Raw genomic sequence first — 15384 nt, 5'->3', positions numbered from 1 at the left:
GTGTATTCTTTGGACAGTTCCTAACACAGAAGTGGAAACAGATGGCGATATGCAAAGACTACATGACTTCCTAAAGGCCATATAGCAGCTGGAAGCCTTTAGTTTTTTACAAATAAGACAGATGTAATTTACCCCTGGAAAGTGAATATCCACCTTTTCGCCACCTTTTTTAAACCACCACTAGAACGTATAGCAATAGAATTTAAAGATCACATGCTGTAGCAGCCTGCTTCCACCACTTTCTGCATACTACGTATACATTGACCTCAATTATAACACGGGATACAATAAACTCCTAAGCTACCAGTTGCTTCCTCACCACCAACATCTTTCAAACATATGACTGTTCCAAAAATTTGGAATTCCGTTTGAAAAAAATTGAGCTTTGACTATTAATGCAATTGATCGGCAAAGCATTATGGACCTTAAGGGCCTTCTAAACAGGGTGATTGGTGACCAAACTGGCCAATAAGTGCCCAGGGTTAAGGACCCAGAGATCCACCGATGAACAAGCAAATGCTCACTTGTTGGGTGATAGCTGGGATCATGCAACACATGCAAAATCATTTAGTTAGCTACACATCCCCTTGTGTAAACTGGATGTGCCAGCGACAATGATGTAAGTAAAGGGCCGCATAATCAATCCACAAACTGGATGTGCGGGAGGCAATGATGTAAGTAAAGGGCTACATAGAAAATCCCGAAATCCCTGACAACAATTCAACAGTGTAAAGGCATTTCTCAACGAACACTGATCTACTAGATCTGCACCAGTGTTGCCTGCGGCCTGCCCATCTAAAAGGACCCTAAAGCTGATTTCGCACACAGTATTTTGGGCAGTATTTGCAGCTCATTTTGGTCAGCATTTATACCATAACCAGGGTGGACACTATTATGAAAAGAGTTGAACCTCTGTGTTTTGGACCCACTCCTGGTTTTGTTAAAAATACATGAAAATGAGCTTCGCATATTAACCAAAATACCCTGTGTGAACACAGCCTTCAAATTACATGATAATGAAAGGTGGAGATTTAATTTAGGGAAATATGTGACTTTAATTGATATTCCAATTCCAGTTTTGACATCTTCAGTAGATAACCTGGCCCATGAAATCCTTGGTTGTGTGGATTTTCTGCTATACTACTGTGATAAGATGAAACTTGAGGTTCAGGATGCCTGGATTCATCTGTATGTGCTGGTATACAAATGAAATCTGCTTGTTCTTTGGTTAACATGCAAGTGTTCTTTGCATGCCTGTCTCTTATTCGAAACAGATTGCTCAATCACAATCTGCTCTTCTAAGCACCATTGAAAGAATAACATTGCTTGTATTTGGTCTTAGATTTATTTGAGTCTGTTTCGGAGGTGGCTGCTGCACCTAAGCCTGAAGTTACACCTAGCATAGACCTGTTCGGTACAGGTAAAGCATGACATCTTTTTCATTCACATTTTTGGCTCCATAAATTGTTGCTGCACTTCATTTTCTCATTGCTTAAACTGACCTGGCTCTTGTTTTCTTTGCTTTGAGAAGATGCTTTCTCATCTCCACCGCATGGGCCTTCTCCTGTGCCTGAGACTTCCATCACTGGAGACCTCTTATCTGGTGAGTGCTTTTTTGTGTAAAGCACTTGAATGATATGTAGGCCTGATGAGCAACAGTTGGCTATGTCTGTGCTGTTAGGGTTTTATAAACCCATTTTATATTATTTAAACTTAAAGTGGCTGACCAACTGTCCATGTCACTGCCTGTTCTGCTGTTTATCCTACATATTATAAGTAGGATAGTATAAGAGTGGCCTGCGGTGTCATTTTAGCCCATCTGATTTGTGGCTGCATGTGCCTGTACTTTCAGGACTTGTAGCTCAATAGTGTGATACGGAGTTATTGCTCAGTGGACTTCATAGAAATCATTGCATATTGAGTTATTTCTCTGTTAGTGGAGGATGCATGCTAAACTCCTAAGGAAATAGGCTGTGCCCAAGATAACAGTTTATAAGGTAATGTAGACTGCGCTTTTTTTATGTGCTGGCTACTCTCAAAAAATACCTGTCACCAAATAAAAGTTTTTTTTAATATAGTGTTCCTTGTGTAATTAGCAGACACTTTCCCATTCACTTGCTTTTAAAATTATCAACATAAATATTTAAAATGTAATATAGCAAACGGCCACTAGGTGGCTCTGTTCTGTTCCCTGCCACAATTAATACAGTGAGTTTGGTCTCCTCCCGACTTGGCAGGAGTCCAAACTCAGGAAGTGCATCTTGCTGCACTAAGCTTGATTGACAGCTGCACAGTAAGTGAAAGCTCCACAGATTCTCACAGAAAGCTTCACAGACTCAAGGCTGCAGGAGAGCCTCACTGATAGCAACACAGACTGAAACATGCACAGAGCCTGAGGTATTCTATTCATCACAGCACTTCAACCATGTGAGGGCGGAAGTGGTCTCCCAGCAGGCTTCAGTGATATCATGCCTGCTGGGAAATGCCCACTTTCTCCTACTGGGAAATTGCATGTGAGCAAAAATAAAGGTATGATACAGAGCTTTTTCTATTTCTGAAATTTTTTTAAGGGCTGGAGGGGTGTAGTTAGTTTAGAGCAGTTTTTTGGTGACAGGTACTTTTTAAAGGAAAACTCAAGTTTTCCCTATAAGCTATGTTTAGCTATGTTTACACACAGTATTTTGGTCTTTTTTTTTTTTTTTCGTGCTGTAAAAAATGTTCTATTCACCAAGATTTTATAGCCTTAATATCAAGTGCAAGATCCTTTCTTTTTTTTAGGCTGAAAATACCGAAATACTGTGTGCGACCATAGCCTGATGTGTTGATAAGCAATCCTTGCTGTATGGTAAAATCTGATTTCTAAACTGTTAAAGGGATTATTCACAATAAAAAAAAAAAACACACACACCTTTTATTATAGCACCTCCTGGTCCCCATCTGTCACCATTTGTTCATGCTTATGAAATGAGTGGTCTTAGCAGGACTTTCCCGCTCAGCTGGTCACTGTCTGATATGGTGGCCCATGATTGGCTGAGTGGGCAGGGCCTGCTATAATGACTCCTCTTCTAAGAAGATACTCTGTGGTGAGCGGGTACCAGAAGGTGCTGCAATGGAAGCTTATTGAGACCAGGGTAGGTAAGTATCCCCAGATAGCTTCTGTATCAGAAAGGTAAGGCTTTCGTTACTTAGTGTTGTGTGAACGAATAAGAGATCGGTAGCATTAATGCCTACATAGGGACATGAAGATAGCATTAATAACACTGTCTACATTATTCTATAGGCAAAGGCTATACCACCCCTCAAAGTATAAGCACAACAGAGTAGATGACTTACTATATCTGCCATATTGTCTAATGCCCCTGCAGTTGTATACCTGTTATATATTTTTCCAATTATCTATTACTCCAGTTTAGCAGTGATTAAGATAATAAGAAAAAGGGGGATGTCACAGTATAGTCTCCTGGATTAGTTCAGGTTGCAAGGGCAAACTGACCACCTGGCCTCTGGGCTTCATCTCCAGGTTTGGACTTCTGGTGAGAGACAGAGACAGCTCACACCATTACTGGAGCTACACTTTAAGGCTATGTTCACAGGCAGAATTTCCACATGAAATTCTGCAGTAAAGTCCGCAGAAATGAAAGGGGTATTCCGGGCAAAAACATTTTATCCCCTATCCAAAGGATAGGGGATAAGATGCCTGATCGCGGGGGGCCTGCTGCTGAGACCCCCCGCGATCTCCCTGCAGCACCCGCATTCTATGCTGGTGCTGAATCTCCAGTTTCGGAAACCTCCGAAATCTGCTGCAGGGAGATCGCGGGGGGTTTCAGCAGCAGGCCCCCCCCCCCGCGATCAGACATCTTTTCCCCTATCCTTTGAATAGGGGAACATTTTTTTTTTGCCCGGAATACCCCTTTAATTGCCCATTCACTTCAATGGAATCCCTGCAGTGAAAATTCTGCAGCAGAAATTCTGCTGTGTGAATGGGACAGCTGAATGCCGATTGAAGTGTATTAGCTATAAAGTCATGCAGAATTTTCATGCAGAATTCCATGCAGAAATTCTGGCATGTGAACATAACCTAATTGATCCGAAATAAAAAACAAAAAAGCAAAAGTGGTATTAGGAAACATTGGTAAATTACAACATGATTTCTCTGAAGCTCCATCCTCTTCCTTTCTGCTATTGTTTGGGTTCATTATCTTTACAACACAGATGAAAAAGACAAAATGACCAAATTTGGATTCAAAATCTGAACTAAAGAAAATATCAATTGAGAGGAGGGGTTGCAGGAGTATTTGGCAGGCTCCGTTCACACTAACTTTGTTCCTTTTATTCCTTTTTTCAGTTTTTTTTTCTTTAATCTTTTTCATTTATTACATATGACACTTTACTTCTATTAAAGAAACAACCCACACATTCTTGTATTTTTGTCATATGTTAACACCATTGATACATGGGAATATTGCGATATACATTTAACAGATGTATTTGTCAGGCACCTTGGCCATACAAGTTGTGAACATAGCCTTAGAGCATTTCCAAAGCAGCCACTTATAGGTGGATATAAAAAATAGTTTGAATGTTTTATTTTTTTATTTCCCGTTTCTAGAAACTGTACCTGGTTGTCCATTGGCCGTGTTTGGTGTTGCAGTTCATCTTTATTCAAGCAATTGGGACTAGACTGTACAAACAGACATGGCACATGGACAGATGTGGTGCTGCTTCTGGGAAAAATGCTTATCCTTTTCTCTTATCCTAGATAGGTTCCTCGAATTTATTTTTTTAAACTAAGACAACATGTTCTGAAATTTCAGTGTAATTCTGCGTGGACATTCTGCTCGGAAATTCTGGTGCAGCAGCCTCCCATTGCTTTCAATGGGATTCTGATGTAACAACAGGGATGTGGAAATCCTATCCAAATCCTAGTTCTGGGCGCCGGGCAGGTGAATTGTTCATAGATTTAGCCCTGTATCGGGCTAGCAGGGACAGACAGACTTCCCCCCTTTTTTTTTTTTTTTTTATGACCGTGTGAGGCGCAGGAGCCAATGCAAGTCTGCACCTCACACTGGCGCTCAGGGTATATGGAGGGGCGGCGGCCCCCAGCTGATTTCAGTAGCCGGGGGCCGCTACTCAGAGAACCCACCCCGTGCCCCAGTCTGTCCTCCTTCACACACAGAAATCCTCCCCAGCCCCGTGCAGTGAGTCTTCTCCTCTCCCCCCTGCTCTGTGTTTTCCCCGTGCAAACTTGCAGCCTCTCTGTGGTAGATTAGGTCCTGTGGAGACAGAGCAGGGGGAGGGGGATGGAGCGGTGTGTGGGGGAGGGGAGGAGCTGTGTACCGAGCTGTGTTCGTCCTCGCTCTCCCCCTGCTTCTTGTGTATTGTAGAGCGGGGGGGGGGGGGGGGTGAAGCTCAGGTGAGGAGGCAGAGCATGCAGGCGGTGGGAAGGGTGGTTGTATATGTATGTAATGTATAATTAGGGGGGGTGTATTTACGGCGGGTGTATGTATGTGTGCGCATATGTATGGTGTATATGTATGGTTTGAGTTTGTGTGATGTGTGTATAATGTCTTTGTGTGTATGTAATGTATGATGGGGTGCAGCGGCGGGTGTATGTATGATGTATATGTATGGTTTGTGTGAATGATGTCTGTGTATGTGTGTATGTAATGTATGATGTGGGAGGGGCAGCGGCGGGTGTATGTATGATGATGTGTCTGTATATATGATGTATGTATGTATGTATGTATGTATGTAATGTATAATATAGGGAGCAGTGGCCGGTGTATGTATATGTGTATGCATGTATGTTTTGTACAGGGGCGGACTGACAAGTGCTGCTGCCAGTTGTGCTAATTTATTTATTTATTTTTAGTGACTTCTGGCCACCCGCACTAAATTGCACCACCAGAATCCCAACCCCTTCATACTCACCCACCGACCAAGAGCCCCACAGGTGCACGCAAACATGCCCGAACCAAAACTACAACTTCCAGTTGTAGTTTTGGTTTGGGTCAGCTGCAGAGCCATAGGCTGTATCAGGGCATGCTGGGTGTTGTAGTTACTAACTGTAATTCCCAGTATTCCTTGACACAGCCTATGGCTCTGCAGCTGACACAAACCAAAACTACAACTCCCAGCATGTTACACAAGAACCTTAACTGTACTACTATACAGTGCAACATGCTGCAACACCCAAACAACCATAGGCTATATCAGGGCATGCTGGGTGTTGTAGTTATCTAGTAACTAAATGCAACTTCCAGCATTTTCTGACACATAAATTAGAGTAAATAAAATGCATCACATAAACTGGAGAAGCAGAAAACCCCCTAACCCCCCCCCCCCCCCCAGTAACACAGCGGCATCCGGTGGTTTCCAATCAAAAGACTCCATATATAAGTCCCTATGAAGACTGAAAAATAGTGATTAAAATATTTTAAGTGCGTATATATGTGAATAAGCCCCCTTCCTAATAAAAGTTCTGATAATAAATGGTTCCGATAAAAACTACAGATCAAGGCACATAAGATTACCCTCATACATCCCTGTATATGGAAAAATTGGAGTTATGGGGGTCAGATGGGGGGGGGGGGGGGGCTTGCCTCGGGTGTACAAGGAGCTAGCTACAGCTCTCCCGCCACTAATAGCCTGGCATGCTGCGATCACCATGGCCGCTATTAAACCATTAGATCAGCGCTGTCTAAGATGACAGCAGTGTCTAAAGGAATCTTATAACCATCCCTGGTGGTCTAGTGGGGTGGATCAGACTATTTTGGTTGAAATTATTTCATCTACCAGGACAAGTGGATTTTCTTGAGGGACAAGTGGATTGTGTTCCGCTTTAGTCCCTTGGACAAGTAGTTTTTTTTTAAATTTCCACACCCCTGACCAAGCACAGTGTCTGAATTTTTTTGCAGCAGAAATGTTCATTCTTTTGGTTGAATTTCGGTTGGACTGCATTGCACAATGGATCTCTGTTTGAACAGACATTTTGTAGTATGAATGGGCTCTTATGCTGCAGTTTTAATATCATGTATCCACCTATTGACTCTTCATGTATGACTAACAGTACCTTGGTGATTGTCGTGGGATAGAATTGTCATGGGAAAAGGATCTATCAAGAGCTGCAATATCTCAGGGATGTAATGTCAGGCTTCTTAATAATTTAATTTTTTCCTATATATATACCTAATGGACTTTTATATAACACTATTTCTGATTGTTTTGGTTCAAACCATTACCAATGGATTTTTAGAAAAGGCTTAAAGCTGATTCCAATTTTGCGTAATATGGTAAGATTTATTTATTTTGTGATTACTACAGTGGATACATTTACTGCTCCAGCACCTGCGCCCGCGGCATCTCCTGCCAAGATTGAACCTGTGATTGACTTGTTTGGAGGTGGGTATACAACAATGAGTGATGAAAAATATAATTTTTACTGCACTTAAAAGGGTTTCTCACGATTGTGGTTATTCCAGCAGCCCCACTGTGTATTCTTTACGCTAAGCTATAGGCCGACCATAACTTTTACAATAGGCGTTGTTGATCCTTTTTATGAAAACATATGTATGGAAGACCTAATCTCCTGAACATAAGCTTAGTCATGGTCAAAAGCTGTTAATCTAAAGTACAGTCAAAACACGCCGATTTCTGTTACTTGTAATAATGTGTGAAATGTTGGATGCCTTTTTAGTTGCATTTTAAAGCCTGAAAGAAATAAAGTAAAACATATTTTTATTCTTTCGCACTCACTAGATCTATAATTGTTGTTGTTTGTGTTTTTTTTTTTTATTATTTTTTTTTTTATTATATAAATGACTAGGGCATGGCTAGATCCAAGCTGGAGACAATAGAAGAACAAGTATAGAGAAAAAAAAAACAAAAAAAAAACAGGGAGCTGGACTACGTTTGTTTATATTTGTATACTATAAGAATGGTCATGATCTTTCTTTAGGACGAAGTCGAGTAGATTTCCCTTGAAGTTATGAAGTAGTAGTTATATGTGCATGAACTTTCACATGTTCTTTACCAGTCATTCTATTCATAGCGAGACAGTTATAGTTTTATGTGGTGACCTTGTATGTTCTTTTTATCCACCATCAATGGTGACATGACAGATGCTTTTGGAAGTGTAACCGAACCACAGCCGGCAGCTTTGGCACCTACAAGTTCTTCCGCTTCAGCAGATCTACTAGCCGGTAACTATCATTTGCTAATAATGTTTTCGAAAATCTGCTTTCTGTACTTAGTTATTATTGACTGGGTCATGGCTGCTTTGTTCCAGTATGAGCACTACATCTGTCCATGGGTCATGTCTGTCATTGCAGCTCAGTTCCAGTGAAGTGAATGGTGCTGAGCAAACACAACAGTTGGTGTTTGAGGGACACATTTTTCTAATCTTACACACTACTTTTTTAATTTGTTGTTTTATCACTAAAGTGAATTTACTAATATCCATTCGGTTTTTACTACTACTGTACTTTGCAGCAGCCACTTTTGCATGAGTGTCAAAACCAAAAAATTTTAACATTACATTTAGAGAGAACAAAAGTAGCTTGCACTCACCGTTGCTCGTGTTCCTTTTCGTCAAGATGTTATTATAACAGGGAGAATGTCAGGATTTGCAGGAGGGCTAAGAGTCCCCCCTGCAACATCCTGACATTCTCCCTGTTACACTAACGTTTAGAAGAAAAGGAACACGAGCGACGAGCAGTGCAAGCTACTTTTGTTCTCTCTAAATGTATATGTTGTCTCTACGAAGCTTAGCACCTTCAGCAGTGTTAAATCTATTTAGTAGCACCGGTCATTGTGGCTGACAAAAGCTCCGGATCAATATAAAACCTGGCAACTGGACTTACTTAGTGCTCTTTGTTGTTCTTTACGAACTGTCAAAAAAAATTTAAACCCCAAGGGGCAACATACACACATATAAAGTGGGGCAAAAAAGTATTCATTCAGCCACCAATTGTGCAGATTCTCCCTCTTAAAAAGATGAGAGAGGCCTGTAATTTTCATCATATGTATACCTCAACTATGAGAGACATAATGAGAAAAATAATCCATAAAATCACATTGTCTGATTTTTTGAAATAATTTATTTTTGCAAATTATGGTGGAAAATAAGTACTTGGTCAATAACTAAAGTTCATCTCAATACTTTGTTATATACCTTTTGTTAGCAATGATAGAGGTCAAATGTTTTTTGTAAATCTTCACAAGGTTTTCACACACTGTTGCTTGGAGATCCATGCAGATCTCCTCTAGAGCAGTGATGTTTTGGGGCTGTCGTTGGGCAACACGGACTTTCAACTCCCTCCAAAGGTTTTCTATGGGGTTGAGATCTGGACACTGGCTAGGCCACTCCAGGACCTTGAAATGCTTCTTACAAAGCCACTCCTTTGCTGCCTGGGTGGTGTGATTGGGATCATTGTCGTACTGAAAGACCCCGCCAAGTTTCATCTTCAATGCCCTTGCTGATGGAAGGAGGTTTTCACTCAAAATCTCATGATGCATGGCCCCATTCATTCTTAACCTTTACACGTCCTGGTCCCTTAGCAGAAAAACAGCCCCAAAGCATGAGGTTGCCACCCCCCATGCCACGCCATAGGTATGGTTTCTTTGGATGCAACTCAGCATTCTTTCTCCTCCTAACATGACGAGTTGAAGTTTTTACCAACAAGTTCTACTTCGGTTCCATCTGACCATATGACATTCTCCCAATACTCTTCTGGTTCATCCAAATGCTCTCTAGCAAACTTCAGACGGGCCCGGACATGTGCTGGCTTAAGCCGAGGGGGGACACATCTGGCACGATTGGAGTCCCTGGTGGAGTAGTGTGTTACTGATGGTAGCCTTTGTTACTTTGGTCCCAGCTCTGCAGATCATTTACTAGGTCCCCCCGTGTGGTTCTTGGATTTTTGCTCACTTTTCTTGTGATCATTTTGACACCACGGGGTGAGATCCTGCGTGGAGCCCCAGATTGCGGGAGATTATCAGTGGTCTTGTATGTCTTCCATTTTCTAATAATTGCTCCCACAGTTGATTTCTTCACACCAAGCTGCTTGCCTATTGCAGATTCAGTCTTCCCAGCCTGGTGCAGGTCTACCATTTTGTTTCTGGTGTCCTTCGACAGCTCTTTGGTCTTGGCCATAGTGGAGTTTGGAGTGTGACTGTTTGAGTTTGTGAACAGGTGTCTTTTTTTTATACTGATAACAAGTTCAAACAGGTGCCATTAATACAGGTAAAGAGTGGAGGACAGAGGAGACTCTTAAATAAGTTGTTACAGGTCTGTGAGAGACAGAAATCTTGCTTGTTTGTAGGTGACCAAATACCTATTTTCCACCATAATTTGCAAATAAATTCTTTAAAAATTAGACAATGTGATGTTATGGTTTTCTCATTAGGTCTCTCATGATGCAGCCTTCATCTGTCCGAACCAGGTTTTACAACCTGTTGTCCTTGTAACTTGACTTGATGTTGACCTACATACACATTCCATGGACAGGTGGGGGTGCTGTGTCTGAAACATATATTTTAGATAATGATTTGTTTGACTGCCTACAACAGACTTTAGAACACTAAACAAAATGACTGTACTGTATATCATTGTGTAGAAGTTTACAGTTGCCCTTTTATGTTATTTCTTTAAAGGATTTGGAGGGTCATTTATTTCACCATCTCCTGCGCCAATTGCCCCAGCACCAAATACAATCATGCAGCCGGGCTTCGATGCCGCCTTTGGAGCCAGTCAGCCAATTACTGCGCCTGCTCCGGCTGCAGCCTCTGCAACATCTGGCGGCACTTTTGATGCTTCAGGTAAAGCTGAACATATAGTAAAGAATAAAGTGTTATTAAATAAACTATTGTTGCTTTAAATGCTTCTCTTTTAACCAAATTCCAAAACATTAGGGTGATTTGTCTTATCTGTCTGTTTTTACTTTTACACAGGATTGTTTCATCATTATGGGGAATAAGAAATATTCTATACTATAAGCTCAAATAGGGAGACATCACTAATATCAAGCCATTTCTAGCAAACTGTGGCTTGCAAGACTGATTTACTGCATTTCTGAGGCCCATATACAAAATATATACATGTGGGAAATGGATCGAACGTAGTCTACTTGTGACTGCTTTCAGTCTATTAGTCAGTGGGCCTGCTGCAAGTGTGCAGCAGTGTGTGTGTGTGTGTGTGTGTGTGTGTGTGTGTGTATATATATATATATATATATATATATATATATATATATATATATATATATATATATATAAATATGCATTTCTAGTTACCAAGGTCCTAAAGTATACCTTAAATATATTGCCAAAATATGATGTAAATAGGGCCTTACTACCACTTGAATTCTCCCCCAATATATGTAATGTATATGTTGTCTTGTGCTTCTTTAGCTGTAAAAATAAATTATATAAAAAATATTGACAAGCAGGATCTCTGATTACTTAATCACAAACTAGACCATTTTTTTAACCAGAGAAGAATCATTGTTCCACTTGTAATACAATACTTAATTGTAATGTGTAGAGTTTTTTTTATGTTATTTTTTTTATGAATATTAACGGCAGCAGCGAAAGGTGTCATGAACCACCTACAACAGCTAGAGGGGATATATTCACATCCCCCCTAGTATTTGGGATTTGGTCAATCCAACTGTTCCAATAGGTAGATTAATACAAGGTGTCTTAGGTCACAGAACATCTCATTGCAATAGGCTGTTAAACAAACTATGGAGTTTGTTACACATTTTTATTTTATTGCACTTAACTTTAGGGTTTGTGCTGCATCTGATCGCATGCTTGGTCAATGATGTACTTGAGGTTTATGATCATACAATATATGTACATTACACATGGCACAAGTTAATGAAATCCAGAGCTTTTCTGTGCTTACTAAAACTGCTTGGGCTGTCATCGTGCTATCATTTTGTACTACTTTCATTTTTTTTCCTTTCACTTTGACCCTTTCCATGCTGGGGCTGTGCTGCACTGTTGCTTTGGTGAGTTTTCTTCTAAAATCTGTTACTTGGCACCAGTAGTACTCCTCTAGTAATAAGTACGCAGCAAGTATCAAATGATTTACGTAGATAGAATATATATATATATATATATATATATATATATATATATATATATATTCTATCATCAATCCCAGTATAAAGCATATTTTAAGCAGGTAGTCCATCCAGAGGACCCTCCTTCTGTTACCTCAGTTGGCATGGCCCTGGCAACCCCTTTTTAATAAGTATTTCAATATAATTTTTCTGAATTTTATTGACCTAAAAATGTTGAGTGGTTAAGGTCAAATTTTATTATAACTTTAGAATTACATCTTAAATTGTAGTTACTTTATTAGATATAAAGATTGGTAAGATCTGCTAATAAAATGAGAGAGGGGTGGGGCTAAGCCTTATAAAGCTGTGTGCGCCCTGACTGTAGTAGCAGATGGGACAGGGCAGGGAGGTGGAGAGGAGAGGCATGCCAGCCCACTGCTTTTTAGGGCTTGGCCCTACCACTTCTACTGCTGAGCCGGGCTGAATATACTTAATTTTCTGTATTTTTCTACACAGACAAAATAAAGGTATCATCTTTATGCTGTCTCATAATGTGATTTCTTTGGCATGTTTGAAGCAGGTGACAGATGCATTTGAAATAATAACCGTGCTGCGAAAATCAGCCCAAAAATCTTCACGGCAGATCTGCACTGATTTTGATGTGGATTTTTCAGTGCTGTTTTTGGCCATGTGAACATGCCCTTACGGTACTTTGCTCTGGCCTTTGATCATGCAGGGCAACCATATGTTGTTTTTTATGTGTTTATTTATGGATCTCCTGTTTTTTAATGTGTATTTTTCCACTTTGTTTTCTGTATGTACGTCTTTAAGAGGAAAAAATTGACACTTTTTGTTTACTTTTTGGTATGCCAACAATGTAATCTAATTATAAATAATTTCTGCATAGAAGTGGGTTACCTTAGGCATATGTTGTGACTTTTTTATTCCTATACCAAGGTGCAATATTGCTGCCATTAGTTTTTGTTTGTACTGTCCAGTGATTACCATGTTCCAATTGTTTCTAAGCAATTACTACAATTACTGTAGCCCAGTGTGAATGCAAGAAAACATGGACTATGAATGACAAAACTACTTTTAATCCATAGTCTATAAATGCTGCTATTAACTATAGCTTTGCTTTTAGAAATATCCAGCAGATCCCTGCCAGCAGCTTTTAAACCACCATTCGTTGTGAAGGTTTAAACAGTCATGGCATGTAAAGTTACCCTAAACCACACGTTTGGAAATTAGGCCAGCTTTTTACATCACATTTTTACATCCTGATGAAAGGGTCTGCTCAGAGGAGAGCGAAAATACAGTATGTAAAATACGGCCAAAATGAAATCTGTTGGTTTTGTCCAAAGGGCTCTTGTGTCAAGAAGATATGATAAATTTCTAGGAGACCTCAGACTGTCGCCTTGGGTTTTCCAGGTAACCCGAGCCCTTTAAGGGTATGTTCACGCATACTATATTTGCAGCGGATTTCATGGTTTGGATTTTTGGCTAGTAAGTCAGTGATAATGTCTGCAACAGAAAATCTGCAGCATTTATAGAATGTGTGAACATAAGGGTATGTTTACATGTACTATACATACTGCAGATTTTATCATTGACTTACCAGCAGAAAATCCGCACCATGTATAGTGTAAGTAAACATACCTTAAAAGCGGAACTAAATTAGTCGGATTAAACAAATTGACAGCCAATGAGTAAGATTCCGTTTTGACTGAGGTTACTGTAATTTCGCTCACCCTTGTGCTGTTAAAACAAGATTTAGAAACAATGATCTTGTTTTTCCAACAGAAGTCAATTAAAGGGAGAGGCAACAGGATATTACTGTTGCCTCTGGTTTTCAAGGTACCTATCTAAAGGGTTAATCCAGGGAACTGAACTTTTTAGTCACAAGATAGGGAAGAAGTGTGTGATCACTGGGGGTCCGACCGCTGAGATCTCCCGCGATCTCCTGTATGGGATTCTGGTTACTTACAAGTCTGTAGCATGCTCCGTTCTGCTCCCCACCTTCCTGGACGGACGCAAGGTATGTCCGGCTCAGCCAATCACCAACTGAGGCTGGACATCACTGCGGACAGTGATTGGCTGAGCGCCCCTTTCACTTGCTTCCTTCCAGGAATGTGGGGCCAGAACATGCCAAGGACGCATAGTTAGCCGCTTCCCCGTACAGGAGATCGTGGGGGTCCGCCGTGGTCAGACACTTATCCCCTATCCTGTGGCACCTAAAAATGGTCAAAATATATTAAGTTTACACATTGCCATATTTTGGTAATGTGGGTGGGAATAATGGTAAGTCTATTGTTTGTCAAATATTTCACTACTGTGAAAACTTTTTATAGTCATTATAAATTATTTATCTGAGCTACATCATCCAATGCTAAACATTTTATGTGGGTTTTCAGATGCTAACTTTTTCTGTTTTTTCCGCACCAGTATTTGATGGCTTAGGCGATCTTCTTATACCAACAATGACCCCCTCATCTCAGCCAGGATCTTCACTCACATCAGCAAATAATGCCAGTGGTGCTGGCAAGGCTCTTGGCGGTGACCTTGATTCTTCTCTTGCAAGTTTAGTAGGCAGTAAGTGCTTTAATATTTATTACCATAATTCACTTCTTGTGTGGGTTTGTTGAGAAATCTCTTAGGCGGTGTTCAGACTGAGAAATTCTGGTGCAGCAGAATCCCCATTGCTGTCAATAGGACTCTGCTGCACAGTCCACCCTACGGATTTTCAGCGGCAGAGTTTTTGCAGCTTAAATTCTGTCGCTAAAAGAATTATCACATTCTTGCGGCAGAGTCCATTCAAAATACGTTGCGATCTATAGGGACTGCAATGTACTTAGTGTGAACCCAGCCTTATTGTTGAAGTTCATTGTGATTAAAGTAGAAATATGTGTAGACTTGGTAGGATCTCTTGGGGGCAATGCTTAGCAGAAAGTGGGTGTAGCTTTGTAGGAAAGAAAGTATAGCGTGTGTGCAATCTCGTGTGCCTAAAATTGTGTGCCTAAAATTGCATCAGTATTGTGGTGTCACATTTTGGGGTAAAGTGATCCAACTGACAGTTTGGTTTAACATAGTTAAATGGGTATTCCGTCCAAATACATCTTATCCCCAAATACATCTTATAGGCCAAAGGATAGGGGATAAGATGTCTGATCGCCGGCGGCTCACCACTGGGATCCCCAGCGATCTCCATGCAGCACCCGCATTCTATATGGAGCTGCGTCTCCAGTCTTGGAAACTTCTTTGTTTCCAGAACTGGAGACGTGACGTGACGTCACGCCACGCCCCCTTATTCATGTCT

General features: G+C 40.6%; 1 protein-coding gene across 16 annotated transcripts in view; it reads left to right on the top strand.

The window, feature by feature from the left end:
• SNAP91 (synaptosome associated protein 91) overlaps positions 1-15384 on the top strand; it is a 205162-nt gene that overhangs the window by 162808 nt on the left and 26970 nt on the right. For 6 of the 16 annotated variants that reach the window (XM_056565979.1, XM_056565982.1, XM_056565985.1 and 3 more), the window contains 6 exons: positions 1343-1420; positions 1532-1603; positions 7324-7401; positions 8121-8201; positions 10654-10818; positions 14514-14660. In XM_056565979.1, the coding sequence (XP_056421954.1) occupies positions 1343-1420; positions 1532-1603; positions 7324-7401; positions 8121-8201; positions 10654-10818; positions 14514-14660 (621 nt within the window). The remainder of the gene's footprint in view (positions 1-1342; positions 1421-1531; positions 1604-7323; positions 7402-8120; positions 8202-10653; positions 10819-14513; positions 14661-15384) is intronic. The other 10 variants (XM_056565992.1, XM_056565993.1, XM_056565991.1 and 7 more) reach the window with 5 other exon arrangements.

Source organism: Hyla sarda, chromosome 3 (genome assembly GCF_029499605.1).
Source record: "Hyla sarda isolate aHylSar1 chromosome 3, aHylSar1.hap1, whole genome shotgun sequence".
Classification (NCBI taxonomy): domain Eukaryota; kingdom Metazoa; phylum Chordata; class Amphibia; order Anura; family Hylidae; genus Hyla; species Hyla sarda.
The sequence above is the reverse complement of the archived record's forward strand: the minus strand, read 5'-3'. Positions and strand labels throughout refer to the sequence as shown.